General features: G+C 46.3%; 1 protein-coding gene across 1 annotated transcript in view; it reads right to left on the bottom strand.

Annotated features, from left to right (window-relative positions):
• Positions 1-16,183, bottom strand: part of MATN2 (matrilin 2) — a 153,538-nt gene that overhangs the window by 86,680 nt on the left and 50,675 nt on the right. The window contains exons 3-4 of the mRNA XM_082858692.1: positions 15,009-15,578; positions 4,804-4,926 (exon numbers count right to left, since the gene is read on the bottom strand). Coding sequence (XP_082714818.1) covers positions 4,804-4,926; positions 15,009-15,578 — 693 coding nt within the window. The remainder of the gene's footprint in view (positions 1-4,803; positions 4,927-15,008; positions 15,579-16,183) is intronic.

Raw genomic sequence — 16,183 nt, 5'->3', positions numbered from 1 at the left:
GTACAGGTCTTTTACCTTCTTAAGTAGGTTTATTCCTAGGTATTTTATTCTTTTTGATGCAATGGTAAATGGGATTGTTTCCTTAATTTCTCTTTCTGATATTTCAGTGTTAGTGTATAGAAATGCAACAGATTTCTGTGTATTAATTTTGTATCCTGCAGGGCTTCCCTGGTGGCACAGTGGTTAGGAATCCGCCTGCCAATGTGGGGGACACGGGTTCAAGCCCTGGTCCGGGAAGATCCCACATGCCATGGAGCAACTAAGCCTGTGTGCCACAACTACTGAGCCTGTGCTCTAGAGCGCATGAGCCACAACTACTGAGCCCGTGTGCCACAACTGCGGAAGCCCACGTGCCGAGAGCCCATGCTCCGCAACAAGAGAAGCCACCGCGATGAGAAGCCTCTGCACTGCAACAGAAGAGTAGCATCCACTCGCCACAACTAGAGAAAGCCTGTGCACAGCAACGAAAACCCAACACAGCCAAAAATAAATTTAAAAATTTTGTATCCTGCAACTTTACCGAATTCATTAATGAGCTCTAGTAGTTCTCTGGTAGCATCTTTAGGATTTTCTGTGTATAGTATCATGCCATATATTGACTGATTTTTGAATGTTAAACCAACCTTGCATTCTTTTGATAAATCCCATTTGGTCTTGATTATATTATATATATGGATTCTATTTGATACGTTTTTAAGAATTTTTGCATTCACATTCATGAGGAATGTTGGGTATAGCTTTCTTTTCCCTTTTTAATAATGTGACTGTTTTTCTGTCACATCAAAGGGGTCATGCCCTTTGATTAAACTCGAATATAAAAGCTAATGGACTTCCCTGGCGGTCCAGTTGTTAAGACTCCACGTTTCCACTGCAGGAGGTGCAGGTTCGATCACCGGTCAGGGAAGATCCCATATGCCACACAGTGTGGCCACCCAAAAATAATAAGTAAAATAAAAGCTATTAAATCTCTTATGTAGCTTGGGAAAATAATGTCAGGAACATATCTGAACCATGAAAGCTGTAAAATGCATTTGGTGTGTTTCTCGAGAAAGAAAAATATGAGAAAGCTGCACAAGAAAGTTTACATTTTCTTGCCAAGTGAAGTTTTCTAAATGTTGCATTTTCATTATTCTTCCAGATAGATTAAATATTCCAGAAGGGATGCAAGAAAGGGAGAATTCCTTATTTTTAAAAAAAGAAAGAAAACAAGATAAAGTTCCTTCTTGTTAGTGGGAAAAGAATTCAAGGGGAGGGAAATGGTAGAGGGAAACAGACATGTGAAGATAGGCACACTTCATGAGGATTGCCTCCCCCCACGTTTTTAAATGGAGAAAGGGAAGTACATAAACTTCTATTGAGCCCTATGGGCTATGCACTATGGTAGTGCTTTTGCATATATCTTATATAATGGTTTTGGGTGGGGAAGCCTTTTTGGAGGACAGAAGAATCCATAATGTTGCCTCCAGTACATTCCAAATTGCTCATGTGGGCAAAACTTTGAACATAAGATTATTTAATGTGCTTGATCTGGTCTTTAAATGAAAGGGCACATTTTGAGACACTGACTAACTGGTGTCCAGAAGAGGGTTTCTGGACAGTGAAAAGACCCAAATCCGAGTCATCTTAAGATGTATTCATGCCTCCCCTGAAAAAGAGAAAATCAGTGGGGAGTGGGGGATTACACTCTTCAATAATCAAAGGGCTTTCTCTTTTTAGTTGGAAAAGGAAATAAACTTTTTGGTATATAGCTTCAGATGGCAGAAATAGGATCAAAGGTGGGAATTACAGAGAGTAGGACTTCAGCTCGACCACTGATCCAGGCTATCTGGAGGTGGGATACAGGTGCTTTGTAATGACCTGGTGCTCCAGATGGGTGACGATGGTTGGACATGCACCATCACTGTGGGACACCGGGAAGAAATGGAATTCCTGGGTTAAGTGGGAAAGAGAGCTAACAGTCTGATAGACAAGGTCTGTTTCCACTCGAAGAACCTATGAATCAGCTGTGCCTGCCTACTCTCTCCACACAGGCAGGGTTGGAATCGAAAATGGTGGGTATAGTGTGTGTGTGTGTGTGTGTGTGTGTGAAGGCCATCACCTAAGAGTCCTTCTCACAATCATCCTGTACAATGACACTATCTCAGGATTTGGTAGTTAACTTGGGGGAACAACAATCATTTGAATGTTAGTCCTGGTGAATTAGTTCTGAGTCTCCCCTGGAAACAGTGAAACTTTGAACCTGCCTGTCCTCGTGGGCTTGGAGGCAGGGTTGCCTTCCACCTCAAGGATCATGGGACAATATCAAATGGTGAGTAAAAGCTAGGCCCATGCAATCACACATAATAGGACTTGGGTTCTGGTTTGGTCTCATTATTAGCCACAGAACCTTGCATAAATGGTCTAACCTTTTTTGGTGCCCTATTTTCCTTGCCTGTAAAATGAGAATGCTAAACCTACCTGAAGAGCTCAGTGTCAGAGTTAACGAGATGATGAGTACGCAGCACTCAGGAGAGCTCCTGGCGCATGGCAAACACTTAATGAGCGGCTATAGTTGGGCCGGACGTCCTGTGCAGCACTGATCTGGGCAGGGGCTGCAATCACTTTGGACCGTAACTACCTTGGCTGTTTATTCAATTTACTTCCATGCAAGAATGTAGCTCCAAGAGAGCAGAAACATGGCTGTTTTATTCACTCTTTGATGTCTAGTAATTTGTACGGGGCCTGGAACACCTTAAAGGTTCAAAACTGGAACTAGCTGTGTCTCATTCCCCTCCGGGCCCAGTGAGTCTCTCTCCACGTCGGCAGGGACAGGCCCCCACGAGCAGCTCAGAACAGCCTCCCCTTGGCACAATTTTGCACTGTTCACCAGACCAAGATCATGGCTCAGTAGCTGTGGCGCATAGACTCAGTAGCTGTGGCGCACGGTCTTAGTTGCTCCGTGGCATGTGGGTCCCAGAGCGGGGATCGAACCCATGTCCCCTGCACTGGCAGGCGGATTCTTAACCACTGCGCCACCAGGGAAGTCCCCTGGGTGACTCTTAATTACTGAAGCTTGAGAACCACTGCCTGGGTTCAGGTCCCTCTGACCTGGGCCTCCTTGCTCCTCCACCCAAATCAGTCTGTCTGAACCCAGGCAGTTTCTGCATCACGCTCTTTGCACCCACAGCCCTAGAACAGGAGGGAGCCAAGGCCAGACTGACACTTGGGAGAGCCTGGGGCCTCAGGACTTGAGGTGGGACCAGGCGGGGACTGGCAAACCTGCTGTGTGGGGAAGGCCCAGCTCATGACATCAAACTTTTTATTTTTTAGTTGCTGGTCTCGAAATTCCTCTGGATTGACTAAGCCAGACCATGGAAAGTGGACATCGGCAGATGCCCGGATCCCAGCGGATCACCAGGGCAGGCCGCAAGGAGACTTTTTGCGCTCCGGAGAAGGGAAGGGCAGGATGGGAGTTAGCAAGGTAGAGGCAGGCTGAGTGCTCTGCAGAGAAACGCTGAGTGGGAGGCTCCTGGAGAGGATGGGGCACGTCTAAGAAGATGTTTGGGTTGTTTGCTGAGCAGTATGTGAGGCAACCTTGCCTGGGCTCCCCCAGTCCTCCAGTAAATTCTATTAAACCCATGAGCATATGGTACGAGTGATTTTCGTTGTGGAAACTGAAGAAGGGTCAGAGGTTCAAGCGGAAGGCCAGGAGGATTCAGGCTCCAACAAACAAACAATCTGGCATCCTGGAGGAGCCCAGAGAACACAGGGTCCCCCAGGACTTACATAGCCTGAGGGCTTTGGGCTTCTACAGGCCACAGAACCGGAGAAGTCAAGCAGATGTTCCCTAATCTTGGGGGTCAGGGGGCCCCTAGCCAACCACTCTCAACCCAAAGTGAGAAGACAAAAGGAAAATGTGGTTTGGCTCTATAAACGGGATACTAATTACAGCCATTTGTGCAAACTGTTTTCCATTAGTGCTTAATTGCTTACCATGCGGTATAATAACAATTACGCATTGCACGACCTACATGTCAGACTAGCTGAGTTTTATTTGTCTCCGTGTGGGCCAGTCTTCCTCATGTCTTGAGGAAGTCCGGTTGTCTGTGGGCTAACACAGTGGCTTTATTTATAACTTGAAAAAATATAATAGGCACAACACTCAGTGTATGGGTAATTCTCTCCTCTAAGAGGCGGATTACCTCATGTGCTTCAAATGTCAGTATGTTGTCTAGTTTGGGGGCTTGGCCAAAAAAAGAGAATGTGCGTTCTATTACACTTTGTATCTGTTTGTCCTTTTCTATTTAGGAGACTATAAAGCATCCCTCACCAAAGCAATGAGGTCCCCACACACCTCTAAAACAGAACTCGAATAATCATTCCCAGCCAATGTTAGTAGCTCATCCTAAATCCACGCTTCAGGGAAGAGAATAAAATACAGAAACAATTCCTCAGGGCACAGTCAATAGAGATAGCGGATGAAAAGGCTCTTCAGCGGTTCCCCCCTAAAGAACAGCTTAGAAGTAAAGGACAGCAGCTCACAAATTCAAGGAGGCTATTTCTGAGAATGAGCCTCCAACGATCTTCCAAACTCTTCCTGATGGCCTACTGTGTGCCTGGCTCTGGCCTCGGCGCCGTGAAGGCAGAGTGGGGGCCAGGGGTCCACACAAAATACACGCGTTACAAAACCTCGTTTCTGTCCTTAGGGAAATGATGACTTGGTTGGGGGAGGGGCCACAGATGAATGAAATGGGCCCAGATAAAAGAGGAGAAAGTGGGAGAGCAGAGGAGGACAGAACAAATATAACAGCAAAGCAACCTTACTTCTGCAAGTCGTCTGATCCGAGTTGAGGATGTAGCCTTGTTTGCACCTGCAGACATACGAGCCAGGAGTGTTGATGCAGAAGTGGGCACAGTTATGCTCCAGGATGCTGCACATGTGGACCGCTGAAAGGGAAGACATGGCAAGTTAAGGCAACGATGATGCCTTCTCTAACTCCATCCCCCTCGCAAACATTCATCCAGAATCTACGCTGTGAAGGAACAAGCTGCAGTCCCTACCTTCAAGGGGTAGCCTCTGGTAGGACCAGACAGTTCTACATAAATGCCCACAGCAATATATACATAGAGGGCCGCAGAGGGTCAAAGGGAAATGATGTTAGGCTGAGCCATAGGAAATTGCTGATATCCAACTAAAAATAGGTCAAAAACGACCTACAAAAACAGAAATTTCACAGTGCAATTAATAATATCCAGTTGGTGGGCAGAAGGATCAGAAAGTTTGCTGATACCAGGGGTGGCTCTGACTAGCGTGTGGACTTGGTAGGCAGCAGCAGGTTTGGAGGAAAAGCTATTAGTTAAATGAGGATGTGGTAAAGATTCAACAGTTTCTCAGGATCATAAATCCCAAGAGTGATGTAATTTTTTAATAGGCAAAAGTATTATAAAAATTTTTGGAGTTAAAAAATGCACTCATATGTTTCCATAATCTTTATGTCTCTATTTAAAATATTTCTGGGGCTTCCCTGGTGGCGCCGCGGTTGAGAGTCCACCTGCCGATGCAGGGGACACGGGTTTGTGACCCGGTCCGGGAGCATCCTGCATGGCCGCGGAGCAGCTGGGCCCGTGAGCCATGGCCGCTGAGCCGGCGCGTCCGGAGCCTGTGCTCCGCAACGGGAGAGGCCACAACAGTGAGAGGCCCGCGTACTGCAAAAAAATAATAATAATAATAAATAAATAAATAAAATAAAATATTTCTGGACGGACCTAGAGTCTGTCATACAGGGTGAAGTAAGTCAGAAAGAGAAAAACAAATGCCGTATGCTAACACATATATATATGGAATCTAAAAAAAAAAAAAAACGGTTCTGAAGAACATAGGGGCAGGACAGGAATAAAGACACAGATATAGAGAATGGACTTGAGGATATGGGGAGGGGGAAGGATAAGCTGGGACGAAGTGAGAGAGTGGCATGGACATGTATACACTACCAAATGTAAAACAGATAGCTAGTGGGAAGCAGCCACATAGCACAGGGAGATCAGCTCGGTGCTTTGTGACCACCTAGAGGGGTGGGATAGGGAGGGTGGGAGGGAGACAGAAGAGGGAGGGGATATGGGGATATATGTATATGTATAGCTGATTCACTTTTTCATACAGCAGAAACTAACACAACATTGTAAAGCAATTATACGCCAATAAAGATGTTAAAAAAAAAATTTCTGGGACTTCCCTGTGGTCCAGTGTTAAAGAATCCACCTTACAATGCAGAGGACGCGGGTTCGATCCCTGGTCAGGGAACTAAGATCCCACATGCTGCGGGACAACTAGAGCCCACATGCTGCAAACTACAAAGCCCACGCGCCCTGGGACCTGCGCACCACAACTAGAGAAGAGAAAACCTGCACACCACAACTAGAGAGAAATCTGCTCACCACAACGAAAGATCCTGCATGCCTCAACGAAAATCCCGAGTGCTGCAACTAAGACCCGACACAGCCAAAAATAAGTTAAATTTTAAAAATAATAATAATGGGGACTTCCCTGGTGGCACAGTGGTTAAGAATCCACCTGCCAATGCAGGGGACATGGGTTCAAGCCCTGGTCCGGGAAGATCCCACACGCCGCGGAGCAACTAAGCCTGTGCACCACCACTACTGAGCCCGCCTGCCACAACTACCGAAGCCCGTGCGCCTAGAGCCCGTGCTCTGCAACAAGAGAAGCCACCTCAATGAGAAGCCCATGTACTGCAACGAAGAGTAGCCCCCACTCGCCACAACTAGAGAAAGCCCGTGCGCAGCAACGAAGACCCAATACAGCCAAAAAATAATAATTAATTAATTAAAAATAATAAATAAAATATTTCTGTGTTTAGTTTCTGAAGTACCTCGGCTTTCAGATACATTGATTCTAGCATAAGTCTGTTGGAGCTCATGGAAATTCTTACTGTTTTTTACATCTTAATTTTTGACTTTACTCCATATAATTCAACCTGAACATATTTAAAATTAACAAGCATCAGCATAAGCAGAGTACAATTTATGCAAGTGTTGTCATAGACAAAAAGGATGTCCATATGTAGAAATATATTTTTATAAAGCTAAAACAGAAGAGACTTTCAATAGCTAAGGACAATCCCTTCACTCCAGTGCTTAGGAAAACTCAGCTACTGATGAAATCGATGGCATATCCTAAGTGTATGTCCCTTTACTTCAAAGTAAGAAACATGGCGGGTAGTAAGTGAAAGTAAGACCTCTTTATTTCATAATACAATTTAGAATGAGTGTTCTGAGTTTACGATTGACTGTGTTTTAATTCCTGTTAGGATACAAATAATGTTAGGAAAGTTCATAGATTAAATCCAATCAGTCATTTTTACTTCAGAGTGAAAGAAATATCTGGTTTTGTGACCATGGGCTTAACTTCTTTATATTAAATGGGAGTAAAAATAGTACCAACCTCATCAGGGCCTTGTAAGGGTTAAAATAATTAAGATGGTAAAGTGCTTAAAACATAGCGCAGGGGAATGCTTGATATATGTTAACTGTATGGTACAAAGGAGAAGCATGGCGGACTTTTGTTTTATTTTACATACCTGGGTTCATCCTATAGATATTCATCTTCACCTTGGTTTTTCACTCAGCATCAATAACAGATTCTATCTCTATTGATATATACTATCTTTCATGGAATCTAAGATGCACCCGATTTCAGAGATGTTAAGGTGTGAGGACACATACATTGATTCTCTTTATTCAGATTCCATATTTGGGAATTTGCCTACGTGCAAACATTTATTTGTAACCCTAAAATCAATACTCAGAGTGCTTTCGTCATCATTTGTGGACACACTCAGAGCGATGAAAAATTTAGGTCGCCAGCTGAGGTTGAACAAGACGATGCTCTGCATTCTTGTTTCTGCTCTCAGACTGTGAATGAGTATCCTTTTCAAGTGCATTTTTGTGCTTTTTGTTGATGATTTTGCTGTTTAAAATGGCCCCAAGTGTGGTGCTGAAGTGTTGGTGTTTGCTGAAGTGAAGTGTGTCTGGTGTTCCTAAGTGCAAGGAGGCTATGATGTGCCTTATGGAGAAAATGTGTGTTTGGTAAATTTCATTCGGGCAAGAGTGATAGTGCTGTTGGCTGTGAATTCAATGTTAAGGAATCAACAATATATAAAGAAGGTGTCTTTACACAGAAACACACATAAAACAAGATTATGTATTGATCAGTTGACAACAGTGTTGGACCAGAGGCTCTGAGGAACCTAACTCTGTATTTCCCCTAGGAGCTGTGGTTCAGTACTTGCTACTTCAGTCAGTGTTCACCATGACGTTATAGGACATAATTACCAAGAACAATGAGAATCAACTGCACACCTTAGCTTTGATCAAATACATTTGATCTAGTTCATTCCTTTTAATTGCTTTATCCATTGGTCATATGACTAGTCCTCATAATATTTAGCCATTTCCCCACCAGTCCACAGTTTCGCTTTCCCAATACTGTGATGAACCTTCTTAAATACATCTCCTTGAGCACATGTGCAGTTGTTTCTCTAGGACCGGGTCCTACTTTTTTCTTTTTTGGCTGCGTTGGGTCTTCATTGCTGCGCGCAGGCTTTCTCTAGTTGTGGCGAGCTGGGTCTACTCTGCGTTGCAGTGCACGGGCTTCTCATTGTGGTGGTTCCTCTTGTTGCGGAGCACAGGCTCTAGGCACGCAGGCTTCAGTAGTTGCAGCATGCGGGCTCAGTGGTTGTGGTGCACGGGCTTAGTTGCCCTGCGGCATGTGGGATGTTCCCAGACCAGGGCTCGAACCCATGTCCCCTGCAGTGGCAGGCAGATTCTTAACCACTGCGCCACAGGGAAGTTCCTGGGTCCTACTTCAAATAGATATCACCTCACTGTCTTGCAAGGTAGTTTATACCAGCAATGCAGGAGAGTAATGATCCCCACCTCCTCAAAACTTCAGCACTCAGGATTATCAAACGTTAAGTTTTTGACCGTGTTAAGAGGGAAAAATCATTATCCTGTTTCTAATTTGCATTTGCTTTGCACCCTGGAAGGCTCTCTTCTTTTCCTAGGCTGCTGGAGTCAAATTACCCACGGGCACAGAGGCGTTCTTATGCAACTCTCAGCATGTCACTATTTTCCTCCATAATGAAGAAAATCTGAAGTCTAGACAACCAGCAGCACAGCGGTTATACACTGGTATGAGGCCCAAGTGATGAGTCTGCTGCCCGACTTCTCACCGAGACCCTGACAGATAATTATTTTGACAGGAGATGTGAGGCAGAGAAAATACCTGCTGGGCAGCAGACAGCACAGTGGTGATGAGAAAGGCTTCTGGAAATAAGACTACAGCTGAGCTTCACCATGAGCTTGTATGAATTACTTAATTTCTCTGAACTCCACTTTCCTCACCTGTCAAATAGGGAAATTAAAAGAACTATTGCATAGGGTTTTGGAGAGACAGCTTGTTACTAAGGCTTGTCTTGGCCCTTCCGCCTCGAACAAGTGAGGGAAGTTCATGTACGTTGCGTAGCTCTTTTTGGCTTATTTCTTTACCTGTAGAATAAAGGCATGTATGATGTCCAGGGACCTTCAGTACAGACACTTAATTATTTTCTAGAAGCTGCCTTCCTTCTCATTCCAAATGCGTGCTGACTGGGGGAGCGGCTGTGTTGGTGTGAGGTAACCCCTCTCCTGGCCACTGCTGGGTGTTCAGGGTCTGACAGTCAGAGGCTTTTCTTGGCATTTAGCCACTAGAATTGAGGAAAAGGGGGTTTATGCCGAGCACAAGCATATCTGGGGGCTGACAGGGTGCGTGCTCTCTGCCTCTGGACCAGAGAAGTCCAAGGAGAAGCAGAGTGGGGATGGAGAGAAAGCAAAGCTGTCATTCACTATGCGTCTCCTTATTTCCATGAGTAATATAACACAATCCGCCCTTCTAAAGCTAGTTCAAGTTGAATTTCTATTACTTTCAACCAAAAGAATCCCAAACATTTTTACTAAGGTAGTATAAAAATTTTCCACCTGTAAAATTCTATAGATGAGGAATCGGTGATACTAAGAGCATGTGGCCCTAATGCCTTGCCCTCCCGTGGGGCAGGCCTTTGTGATGTGACTGAAGGGGGCACAAGAGTCCTGCCTCCTACGGTGGCCTGCAGGTGGTCTCACACCTCAGAAGGCCTTGTAGGTGGAAGCTGGGTCAAGGCTTTGCATTGGGCGGAAGAAATCACTAATCAGCAGACTAAGTCTTTGGCAGGATTAGATTTTTAACCAGGCGATCTGAATGTTAATAAATGTTTATTAATGAATGTGTGATTGACTAAATGAATGATCAAAAGAGTGGTGGGCTGACTGGGGCTCTTGAAAGGAACAATTACTGGATATGGAAAGTCAAGGCCTGTGGAAGTCCATCTGGCTTCCCACTTAGCAACAGGGCCTTGAAGGGCTGCAGTAAGTGTGGACTTTCCCCGGGCTGGTCGACGGGAGGTGTGTCTTAGGAACACTGTTAGGGCCTTCTATTGTGCCTGGCCTGGGCGGCGTGAGGCTCTTAGGGTAGGAACAACCAGCCTCCAGGCTTTAAATACCAGGCTAAGTTGATAAAGCAGATACCAAGAGGTTAAGTAAAAGCCCTGGGAATTCCCTGGCAGTCCAGTGGTTAGGACTCTGTGCTTTCACTGCCGAGGGCGAGGGTTCAATCCCTGGTGGGGGAACTAGGATCTCGCAAGTTGCTTGGTGCGGCCAAAAAGAAAAAAAAAAAAGGCAGCCCTGCCCAGGTTGCAAGTCATCAGAAGGCTCAGGACAGACATGCATTTTTCAGCCCCTAGATTCAAGTGTCCTCTCTCCCTGGGTGGCAAAAATGGTGGGCCCCAGGATGGGTAGGTTTTGGCCATCTTGTAGACAGGGCCTCATTCACAGGAGGCCTCTAAGATTCTCTTGGAGGTCTCGGAGTGGCCTGAGAATGCAAACTCAGGAGCCCTCCTGCCCCCAGCTGTGGCTGGTGTGGGAATTCACTGCCTGTGGGTACAAAGCCACTGCTGTGCCTGAGTTCACGTCCACACAGCCAGTGAGCACAAGAGCCTAATCGCTTCCTAATTGTACGATAAAGGTTCCTGTCTTGATCACTCCTGGAGATACCCTGTCCCCACCGATCCACAGATCCAGCAGCGTTTTTCGGTTCTGCCCAAAAGCACACGAGCCTCAGCTCAGCTCCCCTCTGAAATCCCTTCTCTAGGTGCACTCTGACCTCCATGTCCCTGCCTAGCCTCTCATCAGCATTTCTCAAGCTGTGGGTTATGTCTCCTTAGCAGGTCACGAAATTAACAGAGACTCTGGACTCATTTTTTTGTTTTTGTTTTTAAATGAAATAGAAAAAACTATTAAAAATATCATTCTTTTCCTGGCTTACTGCAATCGTCCTCCCTACACATCTCTAGCCAGTAAACTCCCACTCTCTCTCTTTTTTTTTTTAAGATTTATTTTTTATATATTTATTTTATTTATTTTTGGCTGCGTCGGGTCTTAGTTGAAGCATGCGGGATCTTCGTTGAGGCACGCGGGATCTTTTCGTTGTGGCGTGCAGGTTTCTCTTGCCTAGTTGTGGCGCGCAGGCTCCAGGGCACGTGGGCTCTGTACTTTGCGGCACACAGGTTCTCTAGTTGAGGCGCACGAGCTCAGTAGTTGCGGCACACAGGCTTACCTGCTCGGCGGCATGTGGGATCTTAGTTCCCTGACCAGGGATCGAACCCGCATCCCCTACATTGTAAGGAGGATTCTTTACCACTGGGCCACCAGAGAAGTCCCCCCTACTCCTCTTTCAAGTCTGTGTAGCACATAGTAGTTAAGATGTAGGTTCTGAGCCAGAATGCCTGGGTTCACACCTCAACTCTGCCACTTAGTGCTATGTGACCTTGGACAAGTTACTGAACTTCTCTGGGTCTCTATTTCCTCTTCTGTAAAATGGGAATCATAGGAGCACCTACTTCACAGGTTTGTTGTGAGAATAAAATGAGTTAACATAAGCTAATAGCGCAAAACAGCACATGCACATACTAATATCAATAAGTGTTAGTTATAATCATTATTATCTCTTTAAAGCTCTCCTGGACTCCCTAGGCAGACCCTGGCATTCTTTGATCAGGGGGCCCCCAGTGCCAGGTGACTTCCCAAGACCTCTGAAGTGCACACTTCATATAGCCAACATCCCATTTCTCTGTGATGAGAGCATCTTCCCACCAGCCTGAAACCCTCAGACCCGGCAGGTGGAGGGTAAGAGCTCTGAAGCGAGAGAGACTCCAACTCTGCCGCCTGAAGCCGCTTATCCATTCTAAGCCCCAGTTTCTACTTCTGTAAAATGGGATAATAATAGTACCTGCTTCACAGGGCTGTTGTAGTATTCAATGAAATAACATATTGGAAAGTACCTAGCCCAGGACAAAATTGGCTGTTATCCTCAGAGTGTAGCTCAATAAATGTTTAAGGAACAAATGAGACTTCCAGAACCCCAGAGAACTGCCATCTGCAACATGGTAGACACTGTTGTCTGAGGACTGGAGGGCAGGTCAAAGCTGAGGCCATCTGCCTACCCTGCTGGTGCTCCGTGTGTCTGACCGTAATCATATACAACATGGTGCACACTGAATGGGGCTCTACAGTTTATAACGCCTGTTCACGCATCTACTCTCCGCAGGTAAAATCCCCAGTTTACAGATGTGCTCAGCGTCTGTACAGCTGGCACGTGGGGTCATTGAAACCTCAGTCTGCCCCTCCCCATCGCAAAGGCTTCCCATCAAACTCCGAGGTGAATGTCAACCTCAGAGCCGGTGTGCCTAGCATGGCTGGACGGCGGAGGCTGCCTGCGGAAAACCGTTTACCTTAAAAGAGGGATTTCTATCTCCCAATGCGGAGAGGAATGAAATAAGCAAGAGGTTTGGAAGCAGAACCCACCATCTCCTGGCTGCTTGGGAATTCACTTAACAAGTTTACAGTCCTGTAAAAGGGAGGGATGGCATCGTGCTGCCTCCCCAGATTTTCGTGAGGATAAAGTGCGAAAACACAAGAGAAAGTGCTTTGTAAATGTTAGTTATTGTGCACGGTTGATGAAGAGGCCCCGGGGCCTCCTTCACCTTTCAAGACAGTTGACAAGTCTGCTCAGCAGAGCCCTGTGACGAGGAGAGACAGGAGCTGGTCTTCTGTGGAGGAGGAAGAGGGACTCAGTTCCCGGGCCCTAACAAATGAATGAATGAATGGCACAATACTGATGTTTTCTTAGAGCTTCAAGATTACAAAAACGGGAGTAGCCAAACTTTTAATTTTGCTGCCAGGCCATAAAGCACAGAGAGGGTTCTTCTATGAACAAGTCCATATCCTCAGCCTCATTATATTACCTTTCCCTTTGGTGAGCCATTCAGAGAGCTTATAAAAGAACTCATCCATTAACATTTTTCCAAGACAACTGAATAAACACGTCAAAACTGTTACAGAACCAATTTCTTTTTTTAACATTTCCAGGAAAGAGGGAATACAAATTCTGCAGAAGTCATTTGAAGTCATAAACCTTAAAAATGTTTGCAGTGCATTCTACTGGCTGAAGTTTTCCAGGTGACTCAGGCCACGGCACGCCACAGAGACCCAGGCCCTCTGCGGCGCCAGGGAAATAGCACTTCTGAATGTTTTCCAAGCGACATTGCAGAGCAAAAGTTTCTTTTTCCTTCATGGCGTTGATTTTTTAAGTAAAACTTTTGATTTTGGAGTCAAGAATTAATGGCGTCTCTGCTTTTTGAAGTTAGTTTTCAGCAGAGAATTTTTTAAAAAAGACGTCAAAAGCACACCGTACTTCCTCCCTGAGGCTTTGACAGGGTCAGGGGGACGTTGGTGGCGGGGGTGGGGGTGTGTTTCTAGGCTTTGTCACATTCTGAGAACTGGTCTAAAGGTTCCTGCTCCCGGTGAGTTGGAGATGAGTCTGGTCCTTAAGGTCATTCGCCATGCAGACTCCAGGGAAATACTGGTCATTTCAGAATAGATACTTGCTTTTGTTTTCCCATCAAAGAAGCATGGCAGTTGGAGGGGACAGGGACCAATGGGGGTGGGCAAAGCTGGACTGGACACTGTTTACCAGGTCAGGAGGCTTGCTTCCCATTTCCAGGGACCAGTGTGGAGCCTGGGTTGGCAGGCTGGCACCCTGCCCTTCTGGAGGAGAAAAGGACGAGAAGACGGTGGCAGGAGCAGGAAACTGGGGAGAGGGTGAGTTGACCTGCTGGGAAAGCTGAGGCAGGAGCTCGGCTTGGAGGTAAGTGGGAGGAGTGTGGCAAGAAAGTGTGAAAGAAGCCTTGTGGAGTGCAGGGTTAGAAAGCAAGATGGGGAAGAAGACCCTTAAAGCAGAAGAATGCAGCTCAAGGACTTGGGGAAGCACGTCCTTGCAGGAGGAGTCGGGAGGCACCTGCCATCCTATCAGGTGGGAAGGTACCAGGAGCACGCGTTGGTCTTCCCCGTACACTGGGCCTCTTTCTGGGTTGAGAAAACATCCACTGCTAGCACCACCATGGGGCAAAAATGCTCAGTATTCCACACCATCCAAGGAGAAGTTATGTTATTATTTTTGCCCTCCCATTCCCATGCTTACTACACCTCATGAATTCCAACCTAGGCAATGCCAGGGCAAGCCAATATGCTGGAGAAAAACTTCCCCTACCTACTGTTACTCGTTCTGCAGTTTGAGTGTAAACGTCCCTTCCTCAGGGAAATCTCCCTGAGCCCCCTGGCCTAGGTCAGGTCCTGTCCTGAATTCTTCCTCCGTTACACTGTTACAACTGCAGTTACTTACGTATTTGTATAACTGCATCCTTAATATGTCTCCTTGGCCAGAGCGTGAGCCCCAAGAGAGCACTGTGTCTACCTTGGCCTTTGCTAAACACCCCTTGCCAGCCCCGGTACCTGGGACCAGGTTAGCACAGAATGAACACTGGAAGATGAATGAACTCATCCTAACGATCCCCTGAGAAAAGCCACAGAGAAACAGGACTTACTGCACAACTTGTTCTGGAACACTGAGGTCAGTGACTCCATCTGGCTGAAGTTGGCCACCAGGAAGACGTGGTCCTCGTGGGGCTCGCTGCCGATGGCCTTCAGCGTGTTGAAGTCCACTTGGCCCACGCCGATGGCAAAGATCAGGATGCCTGTGTCCCGGGCCTTTGCGGCTACCTCAGCCACCGAGTCCTGGGGCCTCCCGTCGGTCACAATCATTATGACCCGCGGCACGTTCTCCCTCAGTGGCCGGGCACCTTCTGCTTCTGAGAATGCGATGTTCAGGGCGTACTGGATGGCCAGCCCTGTCATGGTGCCCGTGGACAGATGCCGCATCCTCTTGACGGCGTGCTCCACCTCGGACTTCCTCTTGAAGGTCTTGAGGGAGAACTCGTTCTTCACGGTGCTGCCATATTGGAGCAGGCCCACACGGGTGACGTCAGGGCCAATGTCCAAGAACTGCAAGATGTCCACGATGAACTCCTTGACCTTTGCATAGTCGTGGGTGTTGACGCTGCGGGAACTGTCAATGATGAAGACCACGTCTGCCCGCTTGTTCTCACAGGAGCTCTCTGGGGAAAGAGGGGAGGGCAAACGCATCAGAAGAGTGTTAAGCATAAACACACCACTATATATAAAATAGGTAACCAACAAGAGCCCACTGTATAGCACAGGGAACTCTACTCAGTATTTTGTAATAACGTATAAGGGAAGAGAATCTGAAGAAGTTATATATACATATATATGTATAACTGAATCGCTGTGCTGTATACCTGAAACGAACACGATATTGTAAATCAAATATATTTCAATTAAAAATAAAGAAAAGAAAAGGAAAGGAAAGAAAAGAAGAGTGTTAAGGACCCAGTGCAGGTTGGAAATCCTAGGGCCAGGGATCACCTTTCAAACCTCCCGTCTTCATCATTTTTCTTCCCCCCTTGGGAAGGTTGTAAGGGTGTATATGTGCATGACTGGGTGATCATGGGTATTGGCAACAAAGATACTATTTCTTTTTACAAGATAAATGAACTTCAGTTTCTAGAAAGTCATCAATGCAGTTTTCAGGTTGGCAAACACCTGAGCAGGGTCAAAATTACTTTATCATTTACTGCACAGCACATAGGCTCGGCTGGATACTGCAGGGATTATAGAAGACACTTAGCGGGGGCTTCCCTGG

The sequence above is a fragment of the Leucopleurus acutus genome (assembly GCF_964270905.1).
Source record: "Leucopleurus acutus genome assembly, chromosome: 17".
Classification (NCBI taxonomy): Eukaryota; Metazoa; Chordata; class Mammalia; order Artiodactyla; family Delphinidae; genus Leucopleurus; species Leucopleurus acutus.
The sequence above is the reverse complement of the archived record's forward strand: the minus strand, read 5'-3'. Positions and strand labels throughout refer to the sequence as shown.